Here is a 19,612-nt window from a genome sequence, read left to right as displayed (position 1 = left end):
ATGATTCCCTTTGAGCTAAATTAAACTATTTGCTTTAAATTACATATTAATATTAAGTTTTTTTTTTTATTATGTTACATGGGTCATGACCTGATCAGGAGCTTTTACAATGATTCAATCTTGAGCAGACCGGTCTCTAAACTCGGCTGTCAGTTATTATTAGGTAAAAAAGTAAACTTCATCAGCTGTTGTTGATCGTTTTGAGCAGTGGGCTTGTGAAAGCATCTTCTGCATGTTCTGGTGACAGTCACACAAAAAACAGTAACTGTCAGCCTTTTTGACATGAACGATGGCAATTACGTTGACAGGTTGTGCTAGCCTTAGAACTATTGACTTGACCAGAAACTGACAGCTGTCTACATTAAACAGAATAAATGTCAGGTCAAACCACCCAGAAGGAAAGTAAATTATCAGCATTTTCTCACCAAGACATTCATGTGAAAAGGCCATCACACGATTTCTTACTATAAAAGTGAAGAACATTTTCAAATAACTGTAATGTTTTTTTTTAATAGTGGAGTATTATGACAATCAATCCTGGCTTTCAGGGTCAGCTTGCTGGGTTTAAAATGAGCGGTGAGTGTTTACCAGAAGAGAGAAAGCAAGTTGAGGGATCTTTCTAAGTTTAAAACCTGAACTGTTTTCAGGAAGACAGTCAGAGCCTTCACTCCCTTTTATCAGACAACTTCCAGGCAAAAAGCCAACGATACTGGGGAAGATGAGGAAGGGATGTTCTGTTGATGTGGAAGTATAAGATGAATAAAAATGTGGAAGAGGAAGACAATAAGAAGTAAATATGGACGTGGAAAAATGGAGAAAAAATAAAAGTGACAGAAGAATATGTGGAAGCGGATCAGAAGAGGAGGTTTTAGAATTAGTGGAATGAGGAAGAGGAAGGAAAAGAGAGAAGATTAAAACATCTAGGCCTGACCTTAATGCTGAAGCATCCAGACTAAACATATATCATATCCCAGATGAGGTACATATCATTCAGCATATCATTACAGGGACTGATGAAAAATAATAGTGTAAAAACACCAGGTATTCCAGTAAAATAAATATTTAAGCAAAAATAAAAGACAAAATTTGTCTTGTATCTGTTTCCTGACTAGGCCAAAGTTGGCATGAAAATGCATGAGAGAATAATGCCTGAAATAATAACATATTGGTTCCTTGTCAAAGTATGCAACATTTGGTAGAGCATTATGGAAAAACTCGTAAAATTCACTTCCATCAAGGTTATGGCAAAGTATGCTAGAAGAAATTATAGAAATTCCTTTATACCCAATCTCTCGTTAAAAATCGTAAAAGCTTTTCTGTCTCATAGAGCATTTAAAAAGCCTTGAAACAATCCCTAAAGACACTGTCACGATCCCTGTAGAAGCCCAGTGGATTTGGAAAGTTTTGCGTATTTAACTCGGTGTGTGTGAAGACACTGTGGATAGGAAAAGGGCAGACTAATTTAAAAGTGATTCAGCAGAAGTTGCCAAACCGCTGTGGGTGTTTGAAACTGATACCTTGTCTTGGTGGGGTGTATTGAGGGTCTGCATTCTCTACAGGTTAGCTTTGAAAGATTGAGAAGAGAGAAAATTCGCCTCAGTGTCTCTGCAGATGAGACACACAAAGACATACGATCCACAGCACAGCAGCCAAGATCTTTCGACTTCTATAAGCTCTCTGGCTCACCTCAGATAGAAGAGAACAGAAGATCCAGCAAAACAATATGTGAGTGAAGGGGGTTTGGAAACCGAACCATCTAGTTGAACCACCAGCACCAATTTATTCACATAGTAAGCAGGCTAGAGAGTTTTAGACTTGTGATTTACTGCATCAGAATGTTCTCCAAAAGGAAAAAAAAAGACACTAAATGTTAACCTTTAAACTGAAACAAATGGTTCATATAAACCATGCCTCCAAGTTCTCTGGTTTATAATGAATTACACTTTTTTATGTTACTTTGCCTGCCAATTTTTACCAAAGCCCAAAAAATAAATGTATCTTAGTACTAACAAACAAAATATGTGGTTCTGCCATGATTTTTGGACAGGGTACTACATTGGACAGTGGACAAGTAACACAGCTTTTGGATGTGTCACTATAGTACTTCCATTGATTTTTGGACATGTACCACAGCAGCACCATGGTATTCTTAGAAGTACTTTGGAGTATCATCTAAATACCATGTCAGAATTATGGTATATATCAAAAAGCATGGTACCTGATACCACTGTTGTACCATGGTCCAGATTCTTCAGAAGGTACCACAACTGATCAAATTGCTGAGAATGTGTAAAATGATATAGGCTGTCATGAATTACTGAAGGTTTTGGTGGTAAGCGTTTCATCTGGAGAAGTATCAAAAACCCGAGGGGAAACTAGTTTGCGCCAACAGTGGAACAAGCCAGCAGTCTGTCACTCTTGTATGGTTATCTTGTGTACACACTTTGGATGATGTCTCCTGAAAGTGCTTCTATATGCTCCATATGCTGGGATGATTTCCATCTCAACAAATATTCCTATGAGATTACCAACATGACACATGAGGTTAGGTCTGAGGTAGTAAATCTGGCAATAAAGCCCATGTTGCCACTGAGTCATGACTGACAAGCTTCATGGAATGGGAATGGGAGTCCTTGTGTTTCTTGGAAAGCACACATTACATAACAAACCACAAATCTTGTATCCACTAAGCATCTTGTCTTTCCTGACCTTTCATGGCTTTCTCGAAAAGTTGTAGATCTGTATTAGCGATACACTTTTTCTTTACTATATTTCCCAGGGCACACATTTACACAACGAACTGTCTGTATTTAATACCAGTCTCTCAAATTTGTTTTATGGTGTTTACAAACCAATGTTCATTGATTAGGGGTTCACACTAAAGTGCCTCGCACAACAGCGTGCCCTATTTAGAAGACTTGAGATGCACACATACACATAAACGTAGAATCTGGCAGTGATAAAGATTATTTTGACACTCACACAGACGCACTGAAGAATTACGTATTTGCATCTAACCATGTGTGACGTGACCGATTCAGAAGAACAGGCTGATAACAAACAGAACTAGCTGTATCCCAATTCTGTCATTATTTACTTCGTGAAAAAAACAAATATACTAAATATATATTTTATTCTAAGTATACTACAACTACATATACATATTTACTTAATAAAAAAAATACCCAGCAATTGTACTTTTAGGTATACTTAAAGTCTGCTGAATTGGAACAACTAATTTTGTACTTAATGCACTTTAATGTAGAAGTAGTGCTGAACTCCAACTAAAGGTATAGTTAAGTCTATTAGATTGTGGTAAAGTGGAACTATTGCAAGTTTACTTGAGGTGCACTTTAAAAATCTTGCATTTAAAGACCATACAATCCTCATCAATAGTGACATTAAAACACATTTTAGGCTTATTATTAACAAATGTGCATTGTGCACAAGTAGTAAATTTACAAGCACAAGTTTCAAATCAAATGTATATATTTTATATATTACTTATTTATTTTATATATTATAAAATAAATAAATACGACAAAATATTCCTATTATTCCCATTAAAACATTTAATTCTTCTAAAGCCAAACGAGAAAGGGATGTTTTTTTTTTTTTTTACATATTGAACTGTATGAACTGACCCTGGAAGGAAAAGAGCTTCATGAAAGTCATGATAAATTATGCATACATTTAAAAAAAATAAGTACACTACTGTTCAAAAGTTTGGAGCGATAAAATATTTTAATGTTTTTTTTTTGTTTTTTTCCATTCTGTCACAGAGGGAGTTTTGGTTCCTTGCTGCTGTCGCCTCTGGCTTGCTCAGTTGGGGACACTTAATTTCTAGTGATTATCCTCAATTTGATTTAGCAGATACTATTTAAACTAAAGTGATCTATACAATGACATCTCTGAATTCAATAATGAAATGCCTTAACTGAAAATTGAGTATTTAATCTTATTTGTATACATTACTGACACTCTATCCTCCAATTTGATACTGTCAAGTGCTTTGACACAATCTGTATTGTTAAAAGCCTTATATAAATAAAGGTGATTTGACTTGACTATTACGCCCTCATGCTGCATTCGTTTGAACAAAAATACTGTAAAAACGTTTGCGAAATATTCTAATTATATTGTGAAATATTACAATTTAAAATACTCCACTGTTCAGTGTCACATCTTGAGAAATTCTAATAAGCTGATTTAGAAACTTTTTAACATTTCTGGTTATATTCAATGTTGAAAAATACTGTGCTCCTAAATATTTTTGTGGAAATCGTAATACACTGTTTCAGGATTCTTTGGTGGATAGAAATTTCAGTAATTAACAGTTAAGTAAGAATTTCTTTTTAAATATTATTGACACCAAACATTTGAATGGTAGTGTAATGTATTTAAATGTAGATTTTTTTGGAAGATTTGGCAGAACATTCAAGGTCAATATGAGGTAGTACATATTATGTACTTATTCTTACAAAAAAAAAAAAAGTCAGTTTCAGTAAAGTCATTTCAGGACTCACCCAGCCAACACAATGAAGAAGTCTAGCCGATTCCAGGTATCTCCAAGATAACATTTTTTCCCAAAGATGCCCAGTGCAACCATCTTGATTATCATCTCCACGGCAAAAAAAGCAAAGATGAAATCATCAAAGTCCTGAGGGAAGAGAGAAATATCCGAAGGGTTAGCAAAATCTTAAAATGCTGCACTGGCCAAATCAGAGTTTGCAAAAATATTCTTCTCTTGATCAGGAGATACAAATTAACTCGCACTAAATTAAACCCTCCAAAGACATATGCAGATGAAAATTAAATTTCCACTTTGATGTCACAGCATAGTGTGTGTCCATGTGCTGAGGGGCTATAAGCCTTGACTCATCCTTACACAGAGATCTCAGTAAGTCTGAGAGTGCACAAACAGCCAACTCACCCAAGTCTTTACCCATAAATCCTCTGCTTACGTTACCAGAAATGTGCTCACTAGATGTACATATACAGGTAAATGATCTGTAATATGGCGTTTTAATGCATAGAAAATACTGCATTAAGTAGTAAACAGAAAGCATTTTTGCTTTAAAAAGACATGTTTTTAAAAGTTGTACTTCTGTCATGTGAGACGTGAAGGCAACAGTCAAAGATGTCTGTCTAGAGCATGTTTACATAGAAAAATCATGAAAAAGTAGCACAGTGATATTGTGCAGTGCTTTGACACAATTTGCATTGTAAAAAGCGCTATATAAATAAAGGTGACTTGACTTGACTCACAGTGGAATGGAAAAATGTGTTGTGTGTGAACGGCCCCTCAGTCTGTGTCAGTAAATTAAGTTTGTGCTTATAACCATAAAGTCTGACAGACTGTGAAAATGTTATTCTCTCTAAAACGCCTCTTTAAAGCTAAAAACATATATTACATAAGGCAATTATAAGAAACACAGTGTCAATTTACTGAATATTCAGTTTATTGTTGTTGAATAATGATTTGTTGATTAGTACTATATGCGTGGAAGGAAAGTCTGCTAGACTGGTGACCTATTCAGACCTTTAATTTAATTTAAACAATAGATGGTGCATTTCTGGACCTTATGAACTAAATTGCTTTATTAATGCATGCATGCATTTTCCTCAGGCAGATGCAAAAGGCTGTTTGTCAGTTCTTAAGTAAAGACCACAGACCAGGTCCTTGAGACATTGGCGGCCATATGAACTCAAGAGACCGTCGTTTCCTCAAGGTCGACCATCAGTGAAAGACACCTAGCCATTCTCAGCCAGCGAGGACATTAGTCAAAGCTCTTAAATGAGGGATTCCCTCCAGCCAAAGCACTTGCACTCTGACAATGCAGGGAATGTTAATTAAGCCGCAGTGAGGAGAGTATTTACTGTCGCGTTGGATATTATTCAGAGCCAAGCGCTAATGTATTACCTCATCCCTGATCTGCTTGTATTGTACACAGTGGACATTTTGGTTATAGAGCACTACAGTACTTGCCAATTCAAAGTTAATGGTAACACACAACACATCCATAAATAATGCTGTCAGGATGAGGACGAGGGGAGAATCTGCGAGCTTTCATTTTGCATTAATGGTTTAGGGAAGAGACTGTCTGTTCAGACAGAGATAGATCTCCTAAGACCATGCCCTAATGTTCTCTAATTATCTGCCTTAATGTGAACAGATGGTGAACAAATAAAACAAAATAATAATAATTTCGCTATAAATAACACACAAATCTTCATACTGAAATCTCAGTTTGAAAAAAGGTTCTGCCCTGTACATTCACTCCGCTCAAAATAAGGATGGTTTCTGCTTGACCAGTCACTATTTTTGGCAGCATATGAAAAAAGGTAACACTTTAGTATAGAGACGATTCTCAATATTAACTAGCTGCTTAGTAGCATGCCTATTATTAACATATTTGCTGCTTATAAAGCACATATTCTGCATGACCATATTCTACATCCCTAATCCTACCCAATACCTAAACTTAACAACTACCTTACTAGCTACTAATAAGCAGCAAATTATGAATTTATTGAGGGAAAAGTCATAGTTAATAGTGAATAAGTGTTCCCTATTCTAAAGTGTCACCAAGTGGATTTATGTAATAATTCATATTTAAATAATTTGTATTCTAATAATAGTTCAATATATTGAAAGTACATAGTTTAAATAATGTTTTTACATGTGTTTTTTCATTAAATATTTTCTTACTTTAAAAGCTTTTAATTTACAGTAATAGATAAAGTGTGTTTATGAATTTATAAAATAAATGTAAAAATAATAATAATACTAAATGAAAGAATTTTTAATGTGTTGGTCATTAAATGGTTTTTAATTACAAATAATGACCAAATTTACAAATAATTTTAAATTTACAGTAACAGCTTATAGCTATACTCGATTTTGCAACAGTAGATAAGTAAGTAAATAATAAGTAAATAAATGCATAAGACAAGATCAACAAATGTAACATTTAGTGATAACACTTTACTGGACTGATAAGGCAAAAGACAGTCCACCAACTGGCCCAAAACACTCTTGTATTGGTCAACCTTATTGTTGTTCCCTGCAATTTTGACCGAGCTTGACCCTTAGATTTCAAGAGAGACCGATGTATCTTATTATAAGTATCGTACAACTATGAAAAACCAGCAACTGTCAAATTACTCTTTTTTTAATAAATGTTTTGTTCACAGTCCATGTAGAGCTTCTGGCTCACACAGCTGTGTGCGTGTGAGTATAAATCTCTACGGGCCTTTCTACGGTTCAACAGCTCCCTCCAAAGATAAACGACGCAGAGAAGGGGAACCCCTCGACAAAACACTCTCAGAGTCTCCACACAGCCAGAAAACAGAGCTCAGGGGTTAAATATTCTCTACAGCGCTTTCCTCCCTCTCCCTTTCGCTCTCTCTCTCTCACACACACACACACACACAACCTACACACTATATGAATATCTTCCTCTTTATACTTCCCTGTCTCTCATCTCCTTTGTTTCAGAGAGCCTCTTCCCATATTCCTCCTCCCCTCCTTTTTCTCACCACATCTCATCCACCCATTTCTATTTAATACATGTCATCTTTCTCTTTCATATTTCTGGGGAAGCATTCAAAAATAGCTCGGAGAAAGAGTCAGTCTCATCCGCGCGTGTGGAAGCGAGGGTGTTTGCGCGTGTGGGGTGATCTTTTGGCACTGAATAAATCTTCTCATGGTGTCCTCTTTGTTGTACAAATAGCTGAGTGGTGTATTGTCTGCGTTGTGAGTAGGTTATTCTAGTGCAACTGATGGCCTTTCCTCTGAGAAAATTCTTTATATCCAGAACTTCTTCAGACCATCCGTCCACCCCCACAAATGCACACACTCACACACAAAGAGAGGAGGAAGCTGCAACACACTTTCACTGATGATAAACAAAAATATCTTCTGTCTTCTTCTTACTAATTCATCTAATTCATGTGTGCGGAGAGCGGTTGCTATGCCGATGACATCATGGGGTCTAGAAGGAAAGTGAAGAGACGTGTACAATGCAGCAGGAAAACACCAATCATCACGCTACCATAAATTAACACAATAATGCACATTTAGACTCTGATATTTGTCCTACATTGACATCTGTTGATGAAATATCCTGCTTTCACTAAACATTTAAAGAGATAGTTTACCCTAAAATGAAAATTCTGTCATCATTTGCTTACCCTCATGTCATTCCAATTCCGAATGTTTTTTTTTCTTCCGTCAAATACAAAATAAGATGTTCATGCTGCAATTTTGTATCCAATTAAATTAAATGGTGACCACAATATGATTCGTCCACATTATTCAAAAAGCCTTTGGAAACCTTACGATCGCTTTATGTGTTGAACAGATGAAATACTTCCCCCTCTTAGCTCTCAAATCTCATTTGCGTGATTTCAATATGCATATATTCAAATTTGCCTCATTTTAGTTGGTTATAAGACCTAAAAACATGACAAGCAATGACGTCTGGCATAGTTGGCCTTAAAGGAATAGTTCACCCAAAAATGTCATTCCGTACCTCTAAAAGTTTCCTTCTTATGTTGAACACAAGCGTTTGAAGACTCAAACAGTTGTTGGTTCCCATTGACTTCCACAGTAGGGAAAGACATACTATGGAAGTCAATGAGGACCATCAACTGTTTGATTACCAGCATTCTTCAAAATATCTTTTTATATTCAACATAAAGAAAGAAACTAATACGGATTTGGAACGACGTGAGGGTGAGTAAATGATAAAATGACAAATTTTCCTTTTGGGGTGAACAATCTAATGCGAGAAGTTTTGACGCGCCATATTTGAAAATAGACAAACGAGATATAAATTGAAAGAGCATATTAGCAGTCGATAATGACTTAAATTGTTCAAGTCCTCATAACACCATGAACAACAACAACTGTCGATAACTATAAGGTTTTTATGATAATGAAACAGAGGATAGATATCATTGGAATCACTTTCATAAATTTTTACAGCTGATGAGCGATAAAAACATTGACAGCCAATCAGAATCATAATAATAAACAGAACACTACCGTGCGTTGAATTTAGTTATTGCTATAGTTATCTTTATAGATATTCTTGGTGTGAACGGGCCTTAAATTACACTGCCCCAGCACACACGAGCAACAGCAACAGATGCGTTTGTTGGATTTTGCTGAGTCAGTGTGCTACATGTCTGCATCTGTTGCCTTTGGTTGGCAATTGAGTAGATCAAGTACTGTATGCTCACACAGCATTTGTTAGGTTGTAAAATATCTAGGAAGTGATGTACTGTAATCTAGTGATTGTCGGTGGGATCGCCATCTGTCAGCGCAGTGTGACTTACAGTAGGGTACATTTAAACAAACAACAATGTACAAAAATACTGAAAAGTTTTGCCATTGCATTTTTGGTTTTTAGTTGAAAACTGTGCAGTGTAAATGACCCTTATCCTATACACAGCTATCATAAAGCTTCACAATACTTTGGAAACAGCTCATACTTTGAAAAGATCAGATTTATGGTGCTTGTTATCCTTCTTGGAGCTTGACAGCCCCTGGTCACCATTTAGTTGTAAGAAAAAGAGCAACCTATGCATTTGTCAAATCTTCATGGAGGAAATATAGCCATACACTGATATGAGGGTAAACGACGACAGAACTTCTATGATTTCTATAGATTTTGTCCATAAGGCACATTTGACTTACAGATACAATGTGACAAAGAAACTACACACTAAAGTTTATTTTTTATTTTTTTGCACTCATTGCATCATGCCACTCGTAAGCAATAAGCTACAAGTGTCATTATTTGAATTACTCCAAGGCAAATGGGATTCCCAGCAAAACAGCTGACAAAAAGAAAATATGCTCACTTTACCTGGAATGTTAAGAAAACCAAGCCAGAACAGATCATACTGTACTGTACAAGAGTTATGTAGTTCAAACCATGCATAAGAATCTCATCATCCACATAAACACACTTACAAGGAGCAATAAAAAAGGAGAGAAAAATAAAGATATGGCAAAAGAATAATAGCCAATTCTATCGGTACTCTTAAACCTACAGTGAGCTCTGTTCACATCACAGTACTTGATGCTTGACTCTCCTCTTAAATATGATACTACTCATTTTCTGCCCCAGAAACCACTTATCTACACCCTCTACTTAATAAAAGCTTGCATAATAACGCACACATATGCATCCTAATGCTGGAATTCGGAAATTAAAGGATTAGTTCACCTACAAATTAAAAAATTTGGCATTATTTACTGAAACTCATGTCGTACGACTTTTTCTATTGTGAAACACAAAAGACGTTTTAAAGACTGTTTTTGTTCATGCAATAAAAGCCAATGGGGTCCAAAACAACACTGGACTAAATTCACTGGAAGTAGACATTTTCTTTTGTGTTTTACAGAGGAAAGTCAGGTGTTTAGAATGATACGTAGTGACAGAAAAATAAAAATATCCAAAAGAAATGAGGAATGCCTGCAGAGTAAGAAAAAAAAAAGGAAAGAGGAAAGCACTGAAGAAATAAATGATAATGTGTTGTGTGGGCAGAAGAGAAGGGGCACAGAGAGAAAGAGAGAGACGGCAGGCATGCTCCCTGGCTTTATTGTATTTCCCTGAATTCCATTATTCCACCAAAGGCGTTCTATTGGAGCTCATGCCGAGGGCTAACCTGAGTCACGTCAGTTATGGAGCCCAGGCGTGTCTCCCTGACAGTGATGGGAGCTGATTGTATGTCTTTGTAAATTTCCTGATGACCAGGTTTGCAATCTTATTTCTGGCAAAGCACACTAATTTCCATATGGCAAGAGGGAGAGTGATTTGATAGAGCAGTTGGGGAAGATAATCGCTGTAAATTCTCAGATCTCAGAGATGAAACGGCTCAGGCCATTTATTTCAGATGAGAAGCAGGGAGGGGCACGAACAAAAACTGGGGTTTAGCTGCGCTGTGTTTCAATTACTATCATTCAGAAAAATACAAGTTTACAGAATAAAAATCAAACAAAGAAATTGATCCGTTCCCATTAAATCCCAATGAAAACTTGGCATTTTCAATGGAAAGAAAGCAATCTCACCCAGGCATGGTGGAGAGTAAAAGATTATGGTTCCAGGAAACTCACAGCAAGAAAGCACCTCTAAATCCCATTTCAGTTTTAACACTGTAAATGTACCATGGGTATTCCAATATACAGTACATTTATGAAATAGATATATCTCAGCTGGATTACCATGGCCAAACTAACAATATCCATACATTCAATACTACACTAAATTATTAAAGTGTAAATGCAATTGTATTGTCATACATAGCAAAAAAAATAAAATAAAAATGCTATACATTATTGTTCAAAAGTATGGGGTGTCACGAATCCGGTCTATGAACTTCCAGAGGCCACCCGCTCACCACAAGGACTCTCTACACTATACCCTGGACTACATTTCCCATCATCCATTGCACTGATTGCACACACACACACGAATGCACTGATTACACAGACACACAGTCCCATCAGACACGATTTATAAACCTTGGACTTCCTCTTCCAGATCACCAAGGATTGTTTAGCATCTGTTACTGTTATAGCTACTTTACGGAGCCAGTCTTAGTCTTAGTCTTAGTCTTAGTCTTGCCTGTTTTCTTGTGTTTTTGATTCTTGCCTGTGTAATTTAGATTTACCCATTGCCTTGCCATTTGGATACTGTTTGCCCCAGCCCGGACTATTGCTCATGTTTACAGATTACCTCTTTTGTCAAAGCCCTCTGGATATTGTTAGCCGTCGATCGACCTGTTTAGGATACTTCTCTTGCCTTGCCCTCAATATACCTGTTTGCCATTGTCAGAAACTTGCCTGTTTAACGACCACGTCTCTGAATAAAGCTTTGCAGATGGATCCGAACGCTTCCTCTGTTCCTTCCGTAACATTGGGTTTGTAAGATTTTTCTTTTTTGCTAGTGTTTCTAAGACTTATTCACAAAGGCTGCAGTACAATGCAGTAAAAACAGAAATATTATTACAATTTAAAATAAGTTTTCTATTTTGATATACTTTAAAACGTAATGAAAAAGCTGGATTTGCAGCAGTTATTACTCCGTGTCATATGATCCTTCAGATATCATTCAAATATTCTGAATTGGTGCTCAAGTAGCATATTATTAATGTGGAAAACATTAGTGCTGCTTAATATTTATGTGGAAATGGGGCATTTTTTTCATGATTCTTTTTAATGAATAAAATCTTAAAAACAGTATTTATTTGAACTTAGAAACATGTGTGTGCACGTGAGAGAGAGAGAGAGAGACACAGAGAGAGAGAGAGAGCGAGAGAGAGTGTGTTTTATACATATATATGACTAGATAATGTGAACTAATCAAGTGTTATGTCAAAAGTATGTCAATATTGATTTCAAAATGCAGTCTGGAGGCAAGCCACTGCACCACTGTTATAAGATGTATGTGATAGTTTGCCTTTGAATAGAATATTATTATCTCGTCTCACCAGCACTCTGTACAGTGAACTTGACCCACTGTCACAATGTAAAGATCACAGATTAATGTCATTCATTACAGCAACCATTAGCTTAATAACTCAGAAATAAGAGGCGATTCACCTCATGTCACAATCAGTCACATTGTATTCTGAAGTGCCTGATTACAATGGCTGCCTGGATGAGTGGCTTTGAAGTCGTGTTTTAAGCACTTAATTTAATGTGGTTTAATCCTCTCTAGGGCCAGGCCATTTCAGGCTCATTTGTTTTTATATAGTCTTCCAAACGCTTATGACAACCCCATAGCATTAAAGGGATCACATGGAGAGGAAGAGAGGTTGAAAGTGTTATATAACCTCTAAGAGCCAGAAAAAAGTTTGGGGAATTTATAATTTTCTTCACTTCATGACAGTATATGGAGCATAAAATACATCTGACAAAACTAAAGTTTTTTTTAGGATATCAGGAGAAAATGATGAGACACTACAGGCAAAATGCTAATTTTCATACAAAACAGAACTGGTTCATAAATCAGTTTATGCACACTACTATTCAAAATATTGGATGATTTTTTATGTTTTAAAAAGTCTTACATTCACCAAGGCTGCATTTATTTGATTAAAAATGAAATAAAAATTTGAAATATTACAATTTAAAACACTTTATGTATTTGTTTTATTATTATTATTGTTGAAGTCTATAATAGTGCTATAATAGTCTATAATTTATGCCCTTTAGTTTTAATATTAGTATTAATATTATTAATAATATTAGTATTAATACCAGTGGTCACACTTTATTTTAAGGTTCAATTATTTATTTTAACAAACCATTAACTATGATCTCAATAAACTAATTTGCTGCTTATTTATACAACCCGAATTCCAGAAATGTTGGGACATTTTTTAAATATGAATAAAATGAAAACTAAAAGAATTTCAAATCACATGAGCCAATATTTTATTCACAATAGAACATAGATAACATAACAAATGTTTAAACTGGGAAATTTTAACATTTTATACACAAAATGATCTCATTTCAAATTTGATGCCTGCTATACAGGTCTCAAATTAGTTGGGATGGGGGTATGTTTACCATGCTGTACCATCTCTTCTTTTCAAAACAGTTTGAAGACGTCTGGGCATCGAGGTTATGAGTTTCAGGAGTTTTTGTGTTGGAATTTGGTCCCATTCTTGCCTCTCGGTTTCCAGCTGCTGAAGAGTTCATTGTCATCTTTGACGTATTTTTTGTTTAATGATGCGCCAAATGTTCCCTATAGGTGAAAGATCTGCCATGCTGTTGCCATAGCTGATGTATGTGGTTTAGCATTGTCCTGCTGAAATACACAAGGCCTTCCCTGAAACAGGCATCGTCTGGAGGGGAGCATATGTTGCTCTAAATCCTTTATATACCTTTCCTCTATGGAGGACAAAAGTGAGTTGTTGTTGCTGGGTCTCAGAATAATAAAAGACATCCATAGCAGAACATCCAAAGCAGAAAAGAGAGGATAGCTCTCTGAAATCCTTAAAGTAAAACACTCATCTGTTAAACAAAGCCAAAGGAATTTAGCAGATTGAAATCAAAGTCCCTGAGCCATGTTCCCAAGTCAATGTTAAACCAAAGCAGTGTCTTTCCTGTGATAATCTGCTTTGAATTACAGGCGAGGATCTCTTTGTTGCCTATCACCACATGTGGTTTTGGGCATTCCTGTGTCTCTTGGAAGTCATTCAACACAACATGCTTCAGGATATCTAGAGAAACCCAGTGCTCCACGAGAGACTATGACAAACGCCTCAAAATAACCTCCCTTTTGAGTTGTCACAGTCGTTGGATTTCATTTTAACACTGAGTTCATTTCAAGTCTGTGTCCAATTACATTTAAATTTGTTTACCATCTGTTCTTTGATCTATTTAAAGTACATAGGGTTACGAAAGGTGGTGTATTCTAGGTATGAGACTTACCTCCAGTATCTTGCATCTCTCTGAGTCACAGTGGCTGTCCTCACAAGGGTGAAACATTCCCAGAGTAACGCAGTTCAGCAGGATTACCAACATGCTGGCCCTCTCGAACCATGTGGGAAGCAGAAGTTAAGGAAGAGTACACAGAAAATACATGCAGTCACAGAAAAATAGCAAACGTCTTGTTCAGAACATAAATAAACAACATTATTGCAGCCTATTCAGGCTTAATAAATGATTCTGAAACAATTTTCACTCAGAAATTGACAGCAAATTTCAGCAAGTTACACACTGTAATAAACATTAATTCTGAAGTAGATAGACTGAAATATTATTTTGTAAATCCTACTGTAAAACAAAACTTTTTTACAGTGTATATACCACATCCAAGCTATCAGCATACATTTTTACCTCACGGTTGCTAAAGTGAGCGATAAAGACTTCAAAAGAAGCAGAACTAATGATAATTTATTGATGTGACTGTGTTGTACAAATTATGTCCTTTTTTCACAGTATTATAATCTGTTTTGGAAAAGAAAGCAATGTAAAACTGTAATAAATTATCACTATTGTTAGCGATCACGTAATTTAGTTATTACAGCTTTAACAAATAACATTTTGAAGACTAAAATCACTTTCTCTGTCATGAAAACGAGGTCAGTCCAGCTAAACGTGTTACAAGGCCAATGGTGCTTTTGTCATTATGTTCGTCATTATTTTTCTTGATTTACTTGTGGGGAATAAATGACCCAGAGTTGCTTCATCCTTTTAGCTCACCGCTAGTAATTGATCACGGGGTGGGAAAATGTGTGGCTGGTCCCTCAGATGCCATGTACCCATCCAGGGGTCGAGCTCACACATTTACATCTAAATTAAATACAAGAATGCTAATGCCTATATGGGGTGCCGTCTGAGCAAAGTGGCACCAGACAGAAACCAGCTCATTTTTCACAATTACTGCCAGCAGAGAGCCCAAGGGGACACAATTAAAGCCACCAAAACAAAATAAGAGGATGCGCCATCAAACAGGAAAGTTTCCTGCCAGGAGAAACTAATAAAATTATATATTGTCCGACGACATAACTTAATAAAGAAATTATGCAACACTTTAGACAACGCTCAGCGGATTTACAGTGGGATTCAGGCTTCTTATGTGATCACACTTTCACAATGGCATCATGAATTAGTGCTGTGTACAGATATATGAGAAGTCATATACCTTAATAATGTAACTCTCGGCACATTCTGTGTTCGCTGAAATGATTTCTGGTGTGAAGTCTCAACACTGGTGTTCTGGTATTTTACAGTTCTTGACCATAATGAACGTCTCCAGTTGCATAAAGGGGCTCAGGCTATAATGTATTCTGCATGAATAATGTAAACAGACTGAATGTGTCTTCTTCCTCCAGAAACGCGGAAGACTAATTACAAGCTGCTAACTTCTCTCAGGCATCATTGATCTATATACACTGAACCAGAGGCTTGGAGGAGAGTCAGTGGAACTGACAATCGTGAACTATGTGAGGAAAATTACTCAGAAACAATGTAAAAAAATGGATGACACACAACATAGGTTTTAATAGTAAATAATGCAATAACACTATACATTCCAAAAGTTTGGGGTCAATAAGATTTTTATTTATTTACTTAGTTTATTCTTATTTATTTATTTAATGGAAGAAACATATACTTTTATTCATGAATGCATTAAATCGATCAAAAGTGACAGTAAAGACATTTTTATATAATGTTAAAAATAAATATTAAAAAAAAATACTGCAAATAATGATGTTCGTCAAAAAATCCTAGGGAAAAAAATGTATCACTGTATCTACAAAATATTAATCAGCACAACAGTTGATAATAAAAAGAAATGTTTCTTAAGCAGTAAATAAGTATATTATAATTATTTCTAAAGGATCATGTGACACTGAAGACTGGATTAATGATGCTGAAAATTCAGCTTTGCCGTCACACAAATAAATTATATTTCTCAATATTACTCTTCTTACTGTTTTTTGAACAAATTAAAGGAGCCTTGGTGAACATAATAGATAATTATTTAAAAAATATCACAGAGCCCAAACTTTTGAACAGTAGAGTAGCTACCAAAAAATTTCTCAACGTAACCCATTAATGCATCCAGAGATTTCTGCAATTCAAATTATTTATATTATTCCTCATCCTATGCAGTATTGCACTACTGCTATCCAGTATTTTTGCATAATTTTTGATTTTGCATAATGTCTGACCGTTGGCAATGAGTTCCAAGTGTTTTATTTCACTCCACAATCTTTCTGCTTGCATAATAAAATAATTTTGAATCATTACTGCATGTTCATTTATTTACTCTGTGAACAGGGGCTCTGGTCATGCTGTCGGGGGTTTTTTCTGCGATAATGACTGGCTGACTGCTTCCATCTCTATATAGAAACTCCCATAGAAACCTATGCAAAGATTGAGATAATAAGGAAGTTGCCAGGTGCATTTCAGTGAAAACAACCTACCCACCACATGACACATTATCCAGCAAGTTGTCAAAAGCTCTTCCTAAAGTTGTCTTCTTATATGCCTTTTTTTTTTAAATCTATAGCAACCAAAACAATATTCACAGCAAGAAAAACAGTGGTAGAGCCTTCGGCAACTCATAAATGCCCGCAGGATTAAAAGGGTTAATGAATGTAGCGAGTCACAGACATTGCAAATGTTTCCCTTGCCAGCAAGCAGTAATAAAAAACTAAATGGAGAGCGTCCCGTGGACAGTAATATCCACACAAACCCCTATAAACAATAAATGAGAACACTGGAACAGGTGCTTATAAATTATTTCATAAAGTGTAGCTTTAAATTGGAAAAACAAAGCAGTGAACTCACAAAACAGCCAGAATCTGAGCTTAAAAATGCTGTGTGATCCTTAACAGGTATCTCTATGCTTCTGAAAGCTTCTCAGTGGGCCGTGGCACACATACAGATGCACACAGAACATCCCTCCCAACATTTCCACTGCTCACCATGAGCAGACATGTTTTCTCTCACATAGACCCCCTTCACCATTGCAGGAGGAGTGTAGGCGGGTTTCACTCACAGGCAACGGTGAGATCAAAACCTCATCAACTCTTTATGTTGTGTTTATGTGGAGCCCAATTCCCACAAGAGGCTCCCTTCATGCTCTGAAAAGCCTCACTTTCACTCTTCTGACAGGCTGGAAGAATGTAACAAGGCATAAAAATATGGCGTGTGTATGTTTGTGTGTGCGACTTTGCAGTTTTTCCAGGTCGATTTTGCAGACTAATCCTAGCAAACACACCTGAAAGAGTGACAGGGGTGGGCTGAATAAGCAACACGCTCAGATTTGTCAAGCTCCAGCGCTTAGGTATAAACTTATCTTATGCCAAGTAATGAATAAATGAGAGGGCATCCTGTATGCAGGATGCAGAAGTATCTGGACATTCTGTTGCAAGGACATGCAATGATAATAAAGCTAGCTAAATAATAAAGTCAAATGCATCTATGCACTGAGAATCCACTTTAGTACCTCTTCCTCTTTATTATCTCTAACTGTTCACATTTCTATCCTTCTAGTCTAAATGTGTGCATGCAGGCACTCAAATGTTTAGTGGCCCTTTCTCCAGGGTCTCAGGAGCCCATATGGATGACTGCCATGCTTGGTTAATAGCCATATTTCATCCGTCCTATGTTTAATTCAAGGCTCTTGGCATTAGCTATGTTTCATCCCAGGCTCTTACATTCTCCAGTGTCACGAGTCCTGACATGGCCCTTTGCTGGGACCCTCACAGGATTAAGTCTGCTGGTGCCACTGTGCTAAAATCCTGCTCCAATGAAGACCCATTCCATGCTATTATGTCATTGTACGCTCATTAGCAAAGGACATTTTGCTTCCTACCCCATCCTAAGAATTGAGAAGGTTTTGTGAGTAACTGCGAAACATGGTCAAACTATCACAGCTAAGTCAGTAAACATCCATCAATTATTTTAATCATGGTTACACAAACAATGCATCATGGCCATTTCAATGTGGAAATTTTAAGCCAAGTAGATTTTGAATGCAATGCAAATAAATAAATAACATAAGTGAAGTTGGAGATTTATTTTTTGGAGTAATCATATGTAAAAGGTCTAAGACTTAATGTTAATAATGAAATTAATACACAAATAAAAACACAAATGTGAAAAAATATACATTGCTCTTATTTAAGAACAGAAGTAAATGGAAAGTTAATAGTGTCTAAAGAAATTAGTGAATAAGAGGAAAAAATCTTAAATACGTGTGAAGCAAACATGCAAACAAACAATAAATAAATACATAAACAAAGATGCCAAATAAGAAAATAAGTTGGGTAATTAAGTTTCACAGTAATCGTATTAAAAAAGGGTCTAAAACTAACATGCTAATAATAATAATAAAATAAATGAAATGTAAAATAAATAAAGTACTCCAAAACCACCATGACTGCAATGAAATTAAAATGCTAAAATATTAAATAAATACACGTAGCAAATAATAATAACAAAATCTAAATAATAATACATTCTAAAATATATCATAATATACATCACATAGGTGCAAGAAGTTTCTGGTTGAGGCATCCAAGCTTGAAACAAAAACAAACCAAAAAAAAAAAAAACATAAAATATCCTGATAGACAGAATCAACAAAGATTCATCTAACTAGCTTCTCCAGCTTCTCTGTTGGCAGAGATGAATATGACACAAGATAGGCTTGACTTCAGTTAATATTTCAGAGTCATGAAGCTCACATCCGACACATCCTCGTTCCTCAAACAAAACCATCTGTCAAATGTCTGCGATGTAAAAGACTACAGCTGTGAAAAAAAAGGCAGAAATGTCATTCGAAGGACTTTGGAAAGAGTCTGTGGGGAATGTGAATGTTTTTATGCCACACAAGCTCCTTTCTCAAGTGCACTTAAAGTTTAACTGTAAAGTTAGCTGCAGTCCTCTAGGGTGAACAGAGGAGAGTCTGAGATAAAACTCACACTGACCTCTCTTAAAGGGACAGTTCACTCAAAAATGAAAATTGTGTTGTGTACTCAGTTGTTACAAAAAATTGAAAGGCACTGGCTAACAATCATTATTTGAACACAAAAGAAGATATTGTGAAGAATGTTTGTAACC

At 35.9% G+C, this 19,612-nt stretch overlaps 1 protein-coding gene across 1 annotated transcript in view; it reads right to left on the bottom strand.

Moving 5' to 3' along the window:
- The window catches only part of LOC306857817 (voltage-dependent T-type calcium channel subunit alpha-1G-like), a gene marked incomplete at both ends in the record, with an annotated part of 249,448 nt that overhangs the window by 121,404 nt on the left and 108,432 nt on the right, over window positions 1-19,612 (bottom strand). Inside the window, 2 exons of the mRNA XM_079398001.1 lie at window positions 4,527-4,660; window positions 14,462-14,573. Of these exons, the coding sequence (XP_079254127.1) occupies window positions 4,527-4,660; window positions 14,462-14,573 (246 nt within the window). The remainder of the gene's footprint in view (window positions 1-4,526; window positions 4,661-14,461; window positions 14,574-19,612) is intronic.

This window comes from Barbus barbus, assembly GCF_936440315.1.
Source record: "Barbus barbus genome assembly, chromosome: 38".
In the NCBI taxonomy this organism is placed as follows: domain Eukaryota; kingdom Metazoa; phylum Chordata; class Actinopteri; order Cypriniformes; family Cyprinidae; genus Barbus; species Barbus barbus.
This window is presented reverse-complemented; position numbering and strand designations above follow the sequence as displayed.